Source organism: Chiloscyllium punctatum, chromosome 38 (assembly GCF_047496795.1).
Source record: "Chiloscyllium punctatum isolate Juve2018m chromosome 38, sChiPun1.3, whole genome shotgun sequence".
Classification (NCBI taxonomy): domain Eukaryota; kingdom Metazoa; phylum Chordata; class Chondrichthyes; order Orectolobiformes; family Hemiscylliidae; genus Chiloscyllium; species Chiloscyllium punctatum.
Genome location: NC_092776.1, coordinates 34,011,287 through 34,026,373, shown reverse-complemented (window position 1 = coordinate 34,026,373; position 15,087 = coordinate 34,011,287). Strand labels below are relative to the sequence as shown.

The 15,087-nt window shown below is 41.2% G+C and overlaps 1 protein-coding gene across 5 annotated transcripts in view; it reads right to left on the bottom strand.

Moving 5' to 3' along the window:
• Positions 1-15,087, bottom strand: part of dock1 (dedicator of cytokinesis 1) — a 577,688-nt gene that overhangs the window by 182,237 nt on the left and 380,364 nt on the right. For all 5 annotated transcript variants that reach the window (XM_072557590.1, XM_072557591.1, XM_072557588.1 and 2 more), the window contains exon 30: positions 6,221-6,299. In XM_072557590.1, coding sequence (XP_072413691.1) covers positions 6,221-6,299 — 79 coding nt within the window. The remainder of the gene's footprint in view (positions 1-6,220; positions 6,300-15,087) is intronic.

Below are 15,087 nucleotides of genomic sequence, written 5' to 3'. Positions count from 1 at the left end.
AAAAGGGACTTACCTTGAGAGTCGGGCCTCGATTTTGAACACAGCGGCGAGGAGAGAAAGCAGAGAGAAGCAAAGGCTGCCAGGAAGTTTTTAAGTGGGTGAGATCTAAACCTGAGACCCTACACCTTCGGGCCTCCCTCCCACCCACCTCCTCTCACCTTACTAAGAGTGTGTAAACTCGGTAAGTTTTCAGGTTTTCTCATTGTTTTCCCCTTTTCTTCTCTTCCTTATTTAGTCCCTTGGGGTCTTTCAGATTAGCAGAGTATGGTTGATAGGAGAATTGCATGTTCCTCGTGAGAGATACGACACATGTCTCTGCCGACCACATCTGTGGGAAGTGCACCCAATTCCAGATCCTCAAAAACTGAGTTAGGGAACTGGAACTGGAGCTGGAGGAACTGTGGATCATCAGGGAGGCTGAGGGAGAAATTGAGAGGCTGTATAGGGAGGTGGTCACTCCTCAGAGACAGGATAAGGACAGTTGGGTTACAGTCAGGGGGAGGAAAGGAAGCCAACAGATAGAGCAGGGATCTTCTGTGGCCATTCCCCTCAGCAATAGGATTACCTTTTTGGATAGTTGTCAGGTCTCTGGCACTGAGCCTGACACTGCAGCTCAGAAGGGAAGGGAGGAGAACAGAAAAGCGCTAGTGGTAGGGGATTCAATCGTTAGACGGATTGACAGGAGATTTTGTGGTCAGGAATGGGACTCCCGGAAGGTACCTTGCCTCCCCGGAGCCAGGGTCCGGGATGTCACTGATAGGGTTTCCAAAACTCTGAACGGGGAGGGTGAGCAGCCAGAAATCGTGGTACATATTGGCACCAATGACACAGCTAGGAAAGGGATTGAGGATCTGAAAAGTGACTACAGAGAGCTAGTTTGGAAGCTGAATAGCAGGATGAGTAGAGTAGTGATCTCAGGTTTGCTACTGGTGCCACGAGATAGTGAGGTGAGGAACAGTCAGCGAATGCCGCTTAACACGTGGCTGCAAGGCTGGTGCAGGAGAGAGGGCTTCAGATACTTGGATCATTGGGATGCCTTCTGGGGAAGGTTGCACCTGAACTGGAGGGGTACACATGTCCTGGGTGGGAGACTTGTTTGTGTGGTTCGGGATGGCTTAAACTAGTTTGGCAGGGGGGTGGGAACCAGAGCTACATATCTGAGAGGGAGGCAGTTGTAGATGTGGCAGTGACAAGATGTAGTGAATCTATTGGGAAGGTTTTCCATGTGCTGAAACAAAGGGATCAGTTAAAGTGTTTCTGCTTTAACGCAAGGATTGTCAGAAATAAGAGTGATGAACTTAAGAGCATGGATCAGTACTTGGAACTATGATGTTGTGGTCATAACGGAGATGTAAGTTTCACAAAGGTAGGAGTGGTTTGCTAGATGTTCCAGGGTTTAGAACATTCAAAAAAAAACAGGGAGGGTGGAAAAAGAGGAGGGAGTGTAGCATTGCTAATCAGAGAGTGTATCACAGTTTAGAAACAAAGGTTGTTCAGGAAGGTTTGTCTACTGAGTTAGTATGGAACAGCAAGGAAGCAGCCACCTCATTGGGGGTTTTCTACAGACCCCCTAATAGCAGTAGGAAGATTGAAGAACTCATAGGCCGGCAGATTTTGGAAAAATGTAGATGTAGCAGGGCTGTTGCAATGGTTGACTTCAACTTCCTCAATATTGACTGGAACCTCCTTAGTGCAGATGATTTGGATGGAGCCCGTTTTTGTCAGGTGTGTTCAGGAGAGTTTCCTTACTCAGTATGTAGACAGGTTGAGGGGAGAGGCCATTTTGGATTTGGTGTTTGGCAATGAGCCAGCACAGGTGTCAGATCTCACAGTGGGAGAACACTTCGATGACAGTGACCACAGCTGCCTCACATTTACCATTGCATTGGAGGGGGAAAGGAGCAGTTACTGAGGGAAGATATTTAATTGGGGAAAAGAAAACAATGATGCTATCAGACAGGAGTTGGGAAATACGGATTGGGAGCAATTGTTCCACAGGAAGGGCTAGCAGACATGTTGAGACTGTTTAAGGAGCAGTTGTTGCAAGTGATGCATGAATTTGTCCCTCTGAGACAGGTAAGAAAGGATAAAATTAAGGAGCCTTGGATGACGAGAACAGAGGAGCTTCTTGTCAAAAGGAAGAGGGCAGCTTATGTAAGATGGAGGAAGCAAGGATCTAGCACAGCTTTAGAAGATTACAGGCTGACTAGAAAGGAGCTCAGAAATGGACTGAAGAGAGCCAGGAGGAGGCACGAGAAAGGCTTGGCAGGAAGGATTAGGGAGAACCCAAAAGCATTTTACTTATTCGTCACGAATAAAAGAATGATCAGGGAGAAGGCAGGGCCAACCAGGGATAGCACAGGGAACTTGAGAATGGAGTCTGAGCAGATAGGGGAAGCCCTAAATAAGCTTTTTGCTTCGGTTTTCATTAAGGAAAGGGACCTTGTTGTGAATGAGAACTTTAAGGAGTTGGGATACAGTCTTGACCAGAACAAGACTGAAAAAGTTGATGTACTGGAAATTTTGGCAAACATTAAAATTGATAAGTCCCCAGGGCCAGACCAGATTTATCCCAGGCTGCTCCAGGAAGCGAGAAAGGAGGTTGCTAAGCCGCTGGTGAAGATCTTTGCTTCCTCACCCTCCATGGGAGTCGTAACAGAGGATTGGAAGGAGGCGAATGTTGTTCCGCTTTTCAAGAAAGGTAATAGGGAAATCCCTGGCAATTACAGACCAGTCAGTCTTACGTCTGTGGTCTGCAAGGTTTTGGAAATAATTCTGAGAGATAGGATTTATGACTATTTGGAAAAGCATAGCATGATGAAAGGCAGTCAACATGGCTTTGTGAGGGGCAGGTCTTATTGAGTTCTTTGAGGTGGTGTCAAGACAGGTCGACAAAGCTTGAGCAGTGGATGTGGTGTATATGGACTTCGGCAAAGCATTTGATAAGGTTCCCCATTCATAAGGCTCATTCTTAAAGTCAGGAGGTATAGGATACATGGAGATTTGGCTATCTGGATTCAGAATTGGTTGGCTGACAGAAGGCAGAGAGTGGTTGTAGATGGAAAATATTCTGCGTGGAGGTCAGTCTTGAGTGGTGTCCCGCAGGGCTCTGTTCTTGGACCTCTGCTCTTTGTAGTTTTTATAAGTGACTTGGATGAGGAGGTTGAGGGGTGGGTTAGTAAATTTGCAGATGACACAAAAGGTTGGACGTGTCGTCGGTAGAATAGAGGGCTACTGCAGGCTGCAGCGCGACACAGAAGGATGCAGAGCTGGAGAGCTGGGCTGAGAAATAGCAGATGGAGTTCAACTTGGATAAATGTGAAGTGATGCATTTTGGAAGGTCGAACTTGAATGCTTAATATAGGATTAAAGATAGGATTCTTGGCAGTGTGGAGGAACAGAGGGATCTTGGTGTTCAAGTGCATAGATCCCTCAAAGTTGCCATCCAAGTGGATAGGATTGTTAAGAAAGCATATGGTGTTTTAGCTTTCATTAACAGGGGGATCGAGTTTAAGAGCTGCGAGGTTTTGCTACAGCTCTACAAGTCCCTGGTGAGACCACACTTGGAATATTGTGTCCAGTTCTGGTTGCCCTACTATAGGAGAGGTACAGAGGCTTTGGGGAGGGGACAAAGAAGGTTTATCAAGATGCTGCCTGGACGGGAGGGCTTGTCTTATGAAGAGAGGTTGACTAAGCTCGGACTTTACTCTCTGGAAAGGAGGAGGAAAATAGGTGACCTGATCAAGGTATACAAGGTAATGAGAGGCATAGATAGAGCGAATAGCCGGAGACATTTCCCAGGGCCGGACTGATTGGCCCGAGGGGTGATAGTTTTAAGATATTAGGAGGAAGGTGTAGAGGAGACGTCAGAGGTAGGTTCTTTACAGAGTTGTGAATGCATGGAATGCGTTGCCAGAGGTGGTGGAGTTGGTGGAAGTAGAGTCATTAGGGACACTTAAGCGACTGCTGGACGTGCACATAGACAGGAGTTAATTGAGGTTAGGTTGCGTAGGTTAGGTTGTTTTATTTTACATTACAATTAAATCCTTGGCACAACATCGTGGGCCGAAGGACTTGTTCTGCGCTGTACTTTTCTATATTCTGTGTAGAAGGGTGACGAGAATTATATACTGTATTCTTGAAATGGCAATACCAATGTCCTGTACAGCCACAAAATAACATCCCAACTCCTATACTCGATGTTCTGACCAATGAAGGTAAGTGTGCCAAATGTCTTCTTCACAACTTGACTACTTGTGACTCCATTTTCAAGGAACTATGCATCTATACCCCGAGATGTCCTTGTTCAGCAACACACTCCAGGGCCCTACCATTAGCTGTATAAGTCCTGCCCTGGTTTGCTGGGACCTTCTAATCTAAATTAAACTCAATCTGCCACTCTTCGGTTCACTGGCCCATCTGATCAAGGTCTCGTTGTACTCAGAGTTAATCTTTTTTCACTGCCCATTAAACCACCTATTTTGGTCACATCTGCAAACTTACTAACCATACCTTTATATTCACAGCCAAATTATTTTTAAAAATGACAAAAAAGCAATGGATGCAGCACCAATCTTTATGGTCACAGTCCTCCAGTCCAAAAAGCATCTCTTTGCCACTGCCCTCTGTCTCCCACCTTCAAGCCAATTTTGTATCCAATTGACTAGTTCCCCTGGATCTTGTGTGATTTAACCCTACTGACCATTTCACCATGCCAAACACTTTGCTGAAATCCATAAAGACAATGGCTACCATTCTGTTTTTATCAATCTTCTTTGTTACCTCTTCAAAAAATTTAATCGAGTTAGTAAGACAAGATTTCCCATGCAAAAAGCCATGTTGATGATCCCTAATCAGTCCTTGTCTTTCCAAATGCATGTAAATCAACTCCTTCTGAATCCATTCCAACAACTTACCCACCACTGACACAAGACTCACTATATATATATATTTAGCTCCCTGGCTTTTCTTAACAGTCTTTCTTAGATAATGGCACAACATTAGCCAGCTGGCACCTCATCCATGGCCATTGATAATACAAATATCTCAGCAAAGGTCCCAGCAATCTCTTCTCTAGCTTCCCACAAAGCTCTGGAATACACGTGATTAAGTCCTAGAGATTTATCTACCTTTATATAATTTAAGACCTCCAGCATCCCCTCTTTTGTAATATGAACTCTTTTCAAGACATCACTATTTATTTTTCCAAGTTCCCTCACTTTCATTTCCTTCTCCATAGTAAATACTGACGCAAAATACTCATTTAGGACCTCACCCAACTCATGTAGTTCCACACATAGAGACAGCCGCATTAATCTTTAAGGGGCCCTATTCTCTCCCTAGTTACACTTTTGTATTTTCTGTACTTATAGGTTTTCTTTGGATTCTCCTTAATCATGATTTCCCTCTTGAGTATACTCCTGCTGCCCTGATACTCCTGTAGGGATTCACTTGACCCAGCTATCTATGCCTGATATAAGCCTCCTTCTTTTCCTTGACCACAGCCTCAATTTTTCTAGTCATCCAGCCTTCCGTACACCTACAAGCCTTTCCTTCACACTAACAGGAACATACTAACGCTGAATGCTCATCATCTCATTTTTGAAGGCCTCCCACTTTTCAACTGTCCCTTTCTCTGCGAATAACCTCCTCCATCAACTTTTCAAACTTCTTGTCTTATGCTGTCAAAATTGGCCTTACTCCAATATACAGCTTTAATGTTTTGATCAGTTCCATCCTTTTCCATAACTATTTAAATAATAATAGAATTATGATCACTTGCCCCAAAGTGCTCCCTTCCAGACATCTCAATCACTTGCCCTGCCTTATTTACCAACAAAAGTTCCAGTATTGCTCCTTCTCTAGCAGGTACATCCACATACTGAATAAGAAAGTTTTCTTGTAACACCTAACAAATTCCTTCCCATCCAAACTCTTAACATTATTGTAGTCCCAGTCTATGTTTTGTTTCATATTATAATTTAATAAATTCACTTAATCTTCCTGCACTGAGAACTGATGTGTCTTATTTTCTCTCCTCTTTGCCAAAAAGCTCCATTTAAAGAGATATTCATAAGGATACATTGCTTGAAACTTTTTATTCTTTTACAGCCTTAGAATAACCCACATAATTTGCAAACAGAAACATACTTTATACTTCTAACTAAACAACTATTTTTGTAATGACTCAAAGACCTAAAGTTGCTTTTACTGCTCTTACCTGTAGCTCGAAGTTCGTTTGATCAAGAAATTTCTTGTTCAGAATATCTGCATACTGATTTATTGCTCGGAGGAAGACTCTGAAAGGTAAAATCCAAATAAAAATACACTGTATTACCAAATCAAGTGTAGCAATCTTAAAGGACCTGACAATGTAAACAAATTTATTAACATTGTACTATAAAACTACCAATTTTATTTAACATGCTGCAAGTGACAAATCAAAATCCTCTGAGCAGAAAATATTTCAGCGATAAAAACTTGTTAAATAGTATTGAGAACAAAATTAATGTACAACATACACATCAGAATTTTTATGAATAGGCAAACTCAGAACACACAAATGGTTTTTCTTGCTGCAAAAGATGATGGTACTTAACACAAGAGAATTAAGACCTACAAAGCTCAGTGGTTCTTGAGGACAGACTAAATTGGAGGCTGTGAGGTTCGGTGTTTGCGAACAAGATGTCTAGTTATTTCTCATACCTCAGAGAAACAGCCAGCCTGACAGCATTGTGAAATCTATCTTCAGCAATGGTGCAGTCAGTCTGTACCAAGCTACCATTCATTCCCTTTCTCTTCTTCAGATCAAGCAGAGTCAAGAACCTCCAGAGAGAGAAACCTCATATTAGAGCAACCTTTCTGAGAAGGCACTGTCATAGCTTGCATCACTCTTGGAGAATGGTTTTTAAAAAAGACTTACAAGGATCTACTTGTGGTAATGCACCCAGAATGGATGATCAAGAGCAGGGCCAGCTTGGCATAGGAAAGCTTGTTGAAAAGTGAGGCCCCCTCTCCAGTCTGATTGAGAAAGCATGGTTGAGGGTTTGGAAGGCCTTCCAAGTCGTTTCAGCTCTATGGTAGAAAATAATGCGTTCAAATCCTGCTTATACGTCACTTCCTATCACCTGAAATCACCAATTTGCAATCTCCTTTCTCTGAGTTTATCATAATTTCCAATTTGGCATTTGAAGCAAATATTAAAACAATTCCTCTTGTTTGAAAATATCTAAACAATTTGTGCAAATGGAAGATAAAAGAAGTCTCAGTTATACACAAAAAAGTGGTTAAGGAAAAATTGTGTTCAGTTGTTAATTGTTGGCAGTCTCCAGTATAAAGAGTTCAGACTAACGTCCACCCACTACGATCATATTGGGAAGGAGAAGCCATTGCTCTGTGGGAGGCATGCTAAGGACTTTTTTTGTATGTACTTGTTGCACCACAGCCAATGACCATATTAAAGACCCCTAACACAGCTCTGTCTATTTCAGCCATTGCTTGACAGGGTCAGGAATCAGTTGGAACCACAAGGAAAGCAGGTCCTACCTTCTTTCAATGGACAATATGCCTTTTATTGCAGTCAATAGCATAGTAGGCCAGCTGATGGCTTAGTCATAGAGATGCACAGCACGGAAACAGACCCTTCAGTCCAACCCGTCCATGCCGACCAGATATCCTAAGTTAATCTAGTCCCATTTGTCAACACTTGGCCCATATCCTTCTAAACCCTTCCTATTCATATACCCAGCCAGATGACTTTTCCTCTTGCAGCTCAGGCTTTTAAAATAACATACCCTGACAGCAATAACTGTACATTCAAGTGTATGAGGTGCCTCTGGTACCTCAATAAAATAACCTTGATAAAAATTGGGAAAATAGCAAGGTTCTCAATCTGGACTGAATCCTTGTACGGGGAATAATTCTAACCTACTGCTCTACTGTTGACCCCCATAGGACAATAAATAATTGTCAAACAGATTTAGTATGCTTTCATTACTCATAGTGTCAGAGATGTACAGCACGGAAACAGACTCTTTAGACCAACTCGTCAATGTCGACCAGACATCCTAACCTAATCTAGTCCCATTTGCCAGCACTATGTCCATATCCCTCTACATCTTCCTATCCATATATTTATCTTGATGCCTTTTAAATGCTGCAATTGTACCAGCCTCCATCACTTCCTCTGACAGCTCATTCCATACATGCACCACCCTCTGTGTGAAAAGGTTGCCTCTTAGGTCTCGTTTAAATTTTCACGTCTCACCCTAAACCTAGTGCTGAACTCCCCCACCCCAGGGAAAAGATCCTGTCTATTTACTCTATCCATGCCCCTCATGATTTTATACACCTCTAAGGTCAACCTCCGACATGCCAGAGAAAACAGCCCCAGCCTATTCAGACTTTCCGTATAGCTCAAATCCTACCAACCCTGGCGAATCCTTGCAAATCTTTTCTGAATCCTTTCAAGGTTCACAACATTCTTCCAATAGGCGTGAGACCAGAATTGCACACAATATTCCAAAAGTGGCCTAACGGATGTCCTGTACAGCCACAACATGACTTCCCAACTCCTACACCCAATGCTCTGACCAATAAAGGAAAGCATATGAAATGTTTTCTTCACTATCCTATCTAGCTGTGACTCGAGTTTCAAGGAACTATGAACCTGCACTCCAAGATCTCTCTGTTTAGCAACACTCCCTAGGACCTTACCATTAAGTGTATAAGTTCTGCTCTGATTTGCCTTTGCAAAATGCAGCAGCTCACATTTATCTAAATTAAACAAATGATAATATCCCATAGTTGCACTAGGATTTGAAAACAGTGCTTCCTGGTTGTGTGTCAACACCCAATGCCTACAAGATGAGCTGGAATTTTCCTTTCCGGGAATGCCCTTTCTTCCTGTCATATTTCACAGTTCTATCTCTATAGCAGGGCATGTTTCAACACAATGTGTAAGTGAAAGAAATATACACATCTTGATCTATCCATGTTACTTGAACACCAAGTCTAAAAAATATCCATTAGGTCCAAGCATGTATTCCAAAAGTGGGGGAAATGGAGAACTTCTTAGGCAGCACGATGGCTCAGTGATTAGTACTGCTGCCTCACAGCACCAGGGTCCCAGGTTTGATTCCAGCCTTGGGCAATTGTGCAAACTCCACACAGACATTCTCCCAGTGTCTGCGTGGGTTTCGTCCGGATGCTCCGGTTTCCTCCCACAATCCAAAGATGTGCAGGTCAAGTGAATTGGCCGTGCTAAATTGCCCATAGTGTTAAGTACGTTAGTCAGAGGGAATGGGTCAGGGTGGGTTACTCTTCGGAGGGTTGGTGTGGACTTTTTGGGCCAAAGGACCTGTTTCCACACTGTAGGGAATCTAATCTAATCAAACTCATTTTCGGAAGGTCCTTATGCAAGAGCTTAGATAATATTGACTTGAGAAGCCCAAAGGTGATGTCATGATATTTTAACTTAAGACTAATATGTTTTCCAGTTTCTCTATTACAAGTCACATGTGTGTTTTGACTATGACGCCTATGCGCATTAGCTTCCATGTCCTATTCTCTTTTCCTTCTTTTTATTCTTTCATCCTTATTCCCCCTACTTCATGTCATTCAGTCACACGTGCTCTTTTTTAAAAATCTTCCTTCTTTACGTGGTTAGCACTGCTGCCTCACACCGCTAGAGACCCGGGTTCACTTCCTGCCTCAGGTGAATGTGTGGAGTTTGCACATTCTCCCTGTGTCTGCGTGGGTTTCCTCCGGGTGCTCCGGTTTCCTCCCACAATCCAAAAATGTGTAGGTTAGGTGAACTGGCCATGCTAAATTGCCCATAGTGTTAGGTGAAGGGATAAATATAGGGGAATGGGTCTGAGTGGGTTGCGCTTAGACGGGTTGGTGTGGACTTGTTGGGCCGGAGGGCCTGTTTCCACACTGAGAGTAATCTAATCTAATCATTTATATCATGAACACCCCAACAAATCTTACCTCCAGTCCTTTACATACTTGCCTGCTAAATCTACCCTAGATTGTCAAGAACATTAGATGCCCCCAACTCTGGGCTCATGTGTATTTCCCATTTTCTTCACACCACCACTACTGACTGTGCCCTTTCTTAAACTTTCAGTCCCAATGCCCTCCAAAAATGCCTCACATCTCCTTTTAGATGGTTCATAAATTGACCTCTTTAACCAAGTTTTGATCACCTCTCCTAATGTTTCCTTGCAGTGGTGTCAATTTTTGTCCAGTTACATCTGGGCTCTTTTACTAAAGAAAAACACAATAGAAATGCAAGCTGATATTGTTGGAAAAAGTCCTCATGCTTTATGTAAATAACAAATGCATCTCCATAATAGACAGAAGTTGTCCCCTATTCCCAGAGAAAATTCCCAATTAGAATCCTTGCTAGATTATTTTATTTGAAGCAGACAAATTAAGTATTATCTAGACCTCATTTGAGGAATTCTGAATGATAGCTTCAAACTAGAATTAATAGAAATTACATAAAATCAGAGGAGCCAAAATAATGTTACACCAAAATATGCTTTGGCATTTTACATTATATAATAAGACCTGAAAAAAAGTTGAGATTTTCATTCAAAGTAATTAGTATTAAGTTGTCTCAGAAAATAATGAAAGTTTCATTTCAGTCAATCCTAATGTAAGCATGTTTAAATGAGTCATTCAGTTGTGTACAATAGATCAGTGAGTGATTTGATTAAGGTCATATACCTTTGCCATTTGTTGCAGCTCAATGAACATTTGAAAGAAGCCTTTGATTTAATAAAAAAAAACATTGCCTTGAGACAAAAAACAATTTTTGCAGAAGAATAGAATAGGTATAATTAAACTGGGTAAAGGACAACTGAAGGGAATAGATAATAAGGAGTCATCATGACAAGGTCTGGTATTGAATATCCAAACAAAACCCTAGACTCCTATACTCAGTTTAATGAGGTCAGATACATTTCTCTCCTGGTATCAAGACAATATAGTTTACTTGTCTTAATTGAGATTATGAGATCCTTCCATTTTTAACACTAACATCTAAAGTACATCACATACATTACGTATTTAATTATGCAAATTTCTTAAAATTTCAAATGATGAGTAGACCCCTTTCTCGCAAATCTTCAACAAAAAATTTAATTTGAAGTAAAGACATCTAAAATGCCTGCACTAATTGGGAAACATTGCGGATATATTTAAATGTAAAGCTTAATTTAGACAGAAGGCATAATTAAATTAAGAAATGCTGAAATAATCTGGATAACAGAGGATTAGCCTCTGTTATTAAGTGAATAATGAGAGGAGAATGTGCCATTATGAGCTCTAGAAAAACATTTATTTATAGTTTGCAATAAAGTGAAAAAAACTAAAACTTAAGGAAATCCCAAACCAACACTAGAATGACATGCTATTACTTTTCAACTAATATGAACTTCTTGGGTATGCTGTTCATTTCCAAGTGGTAGGTGAATAAGGTTGAAAAATGCTGAAATTCATTTTCTTTCTAGGAAAACAACTGTCCTAGGTCTTTTTGGTGGATTAGGAAGGGCTTGGGTGCAGAACACACATAAACCTTCTCTGGGGTTTAGATCCCTATTGTGAGAGCCACAGGAAAATTGTATTTTCCCTTGCACACTATTATTGTGAAATGTAGGTTTTTGAAAGTTCTAAAACGATGCATCTTGTTGGAGTTTTACAGGCTGAAATCTGCTGAGCAGTCAGGAGCCTTTTGAAAATGTTCTGATGCCATTGAATATCACTATTGGATATGGTATTTTAATGTAGATTTGTTTTTAATGTAGTGATTCGCTTTGTCATTGGAATCTGTCCTACAAAAATAAGTTGATCCTTAGATTGACTAACATTGTGTAAGAATTGTTACGCATTATAGCACTTTTTCAATTATCACATATATTATCATGCATTAATGAAAGGGCTTGTTGAGCTCTGCTGTAATGTTTTGTGCTGTAACTTATAGTAGTTGACAGATGTGGCAATTTAAAAAAAACTGTAATTGAAAGTTGAAACAAAATTTTCTGAACACAGAAAATAATGGTGTCCTACTTGCATCAATGTCAGGAAATGTTGCGAGGAGGCTGTGCCATGACAGCCACAGATCTAACAAATACTTGGCTGAGTTTCAAAAGCCATGAAAGGGCTTCACCTGACCAGGTGGTCTAATGATCTGAAAACAATTGGAATTTAAGAACCTTTAATAACAGAATATCCTTCTGATTTTTTAAAAAGCAAACCTGATCAGCATTTAGAGGATTTCATTTCTTTGATACTAGGGAAAGTAAACTCCATTATAAATGATAACGTGTTTTAATTCAGGGCTTTCTGTTTAAGCTTTAATCTTCCACTAACGATTTTAAAACAACTCCCACTGCTGTGGTTGCTCCTGATGATAATATATATGGATTGAAGTTATGCAGGATAAATGGGAAACATGGAAATAATATGGGATCTGAGGGAGTATTCAGTGGCATGTCGGGATGGGGTGGGAGGGATGAAGTTGGGGGGGGGCTTTAAATGAAGTTGGGAGTTGAGCTGTTTTGAAATGGTCTTGATCTTAACCTGATTAAACAACTTTAAGGGAGAAAGTGACACCAATGTGAAATACGAGTTGTATCCGTGTGGGAGAACAACACAGCAACATTGATGAATTGATGGAAGTAGTTCATAGAAGATGTAATGTAGGTAAAGTTTAGTAATACCCTGATCACGCTGATACTGAAGAAATTCAGTCTTTCATTTGTGACATTTAACTAGATTATTGAAATTAACAGCTTGAACCTCCCCATCATAAGAGAAGCAGGAATTGATGACTGTGTTTGAAACTGCAGACTTACCTTTTTATACTTCAGGAACTACACGGCTGGCTCCAGCTTCAACTCAGCAATAGCGTGAGTCGAGTGGCCCAGCGGTCAGACGCAATTCCCTCGAACAAAGGTAGGCCTCCTTTCACAACTGGAGGTGGGGGTGAAGAGTGTCATACTGGAGACAGCAGTAGTAAGGATGCCCACATGTCCTTTTATAATGAACTGAATGTTTGGGTGCAATTGTAAAGTAACTTTCTAGATCTTTTGATGCCACTGTGACCTTCAGGAGCAGTGAACAACTCAGTGTTCACAATTATTGGGATCAAAGGGACTGAGCTAATGTTGTCTTGTGCTCCTATTACTACTTGGCTGGTTTCTCTGATCAGGAGCAGGTATTGATTTGACTTGACATAGTCCTTGTGTTTTGTTATAGAACATCTCATGATCAGATCTCTTCTGCAACCAACACAGGGACTGCCTTTCCTCGAGAACTGTTCAAAAGAAATCAACTCAATTTAAAAAAGTAACCAGTCTTCACAACATAAAACACATGAGTCACACCTCTGAAGTTTAATTTAGATAAATGCAAAGCACTGCATTTTGGTAAGGCAAACCAGGGCAGGAATTACATAGTTAATAACAGGGTCCTGTGGAGTGTTGCCGAACAAAGAGACGCACGGGTACAGGTTCATAGTTCCTTGAAAATGGAAAGTAGTCAGGGTAGTGAAGAAAGTGTTTGGTCTGCTTGCCTTTATTGCTCAGAACATTGAGTATAAGAGTTGGAACATCATGTTGCAACTGTAAGGGACATTGGTGAGGTCACTTTTGGAATACTGAGTACAATTCCAGTCATCCTTCCATAAGAAGGATGTTGTAAAACTTGAGAGTACAGAAAAGATTTCCAAGGACTGGAGGGTTTGAGTTATAGGGAGAAGCTGAAACTAGAGAGCATAGGTTTAAAGTGAGAGAAGGAAGATTGAGAAAAGACCAGAGGGATAACTTTTTCATGCAGCAAGTGGTACATATATGGAACGAACTGCGAGAGGAAGTGATGGAGTCAGGTTCAGTTACTCATTTGGATTCCTTTTAAATGTATTATAAGAACAGGAGGGATTTAGAGGGATATGGGCCAAATGCTGGCAAGTGGGACTAGGTCAGATTGGGATGTCTGGTTGGCGTGGATGAGTTGGACTGAAGGGTTTGTTTCTATGCTGTATGACTTTATGAGTCTATAACTGAACATAACAATGGATCAAGGCCAGAATAAAACTGGGAGCCTAATTTAGAAGCCTATAAAATAAAAAGATAGATCACTAAGCGCAATGAAGCGATTGCAATGACCTGTTTGAATATGATTTATACCAAAAGGAGAAAATTATTCAGGACAGCTAAGAATGGGCATACAACAGTAAAGATCTTCAGAAATTCTTGGGGAATTTATGTCAACTTTACATGGATGAAACACTAAAATTTCAATATTGTTCTTTTTTAGTCCAAATTAATAGCATTAGATTTTGTAGGAGAAATGGAATTTTCCTGATAAACATTTGCAAATACAAGTTCTATTTTATCTTCAGGACAAAATTACCAGTGATTGTTTCTTCAAATTTTACAAGAGTAAGAAAAATTTTGAGTCACACCAATTGTGAACTGAGCATTGTACATTACATCAATTGATAGACTGCAAATGGAAGACTGATTGCTGCAGTGAGATGAAGAGAAGGAATCTCAACATTTATAAAATTATTTCTATACTCATTAATTCCATAATTTAATTCTGACTCAATGTAAATCAGGAGAAAGTGAGGACTACAGATGCTGGAGTACCAGAGTTGAAAAATATGCTGCTGGAAAAATACAGCAGGCCAGGCAGCATCCAAGGAGCAGGAGAATCGATGTTTCGGGCATAAGCCTTTCTTCAGACATGAGGCTGGTGTGCCAAGCGGGCTGAGATAAAAGGTAGGGGGGAGGGAATTTGGGGGAGGGGCGCTGGGAATGTGATAGGTGGAAGGAGGTGTGAGTGATAGGCCGGAGAGGGGGTGGGGGCGGAGGTCGGGAAGAAGATTGCAGTTCAAGAGGGCGGTGCTGAATCCGAGGGTTGGTACTGAGATAAGATGGGGGGGGGAAAAGAGGGAGAGAGGGGAAATGAGGAAGCTGGAGAAATCTACATTCATCCCATGTGGTTGGAGGTTTCCTAAGCGGAAGATGAGGCGCTCTTCCTCCACGCGTCATGTAGCCAGGGTCTGGCGATGGA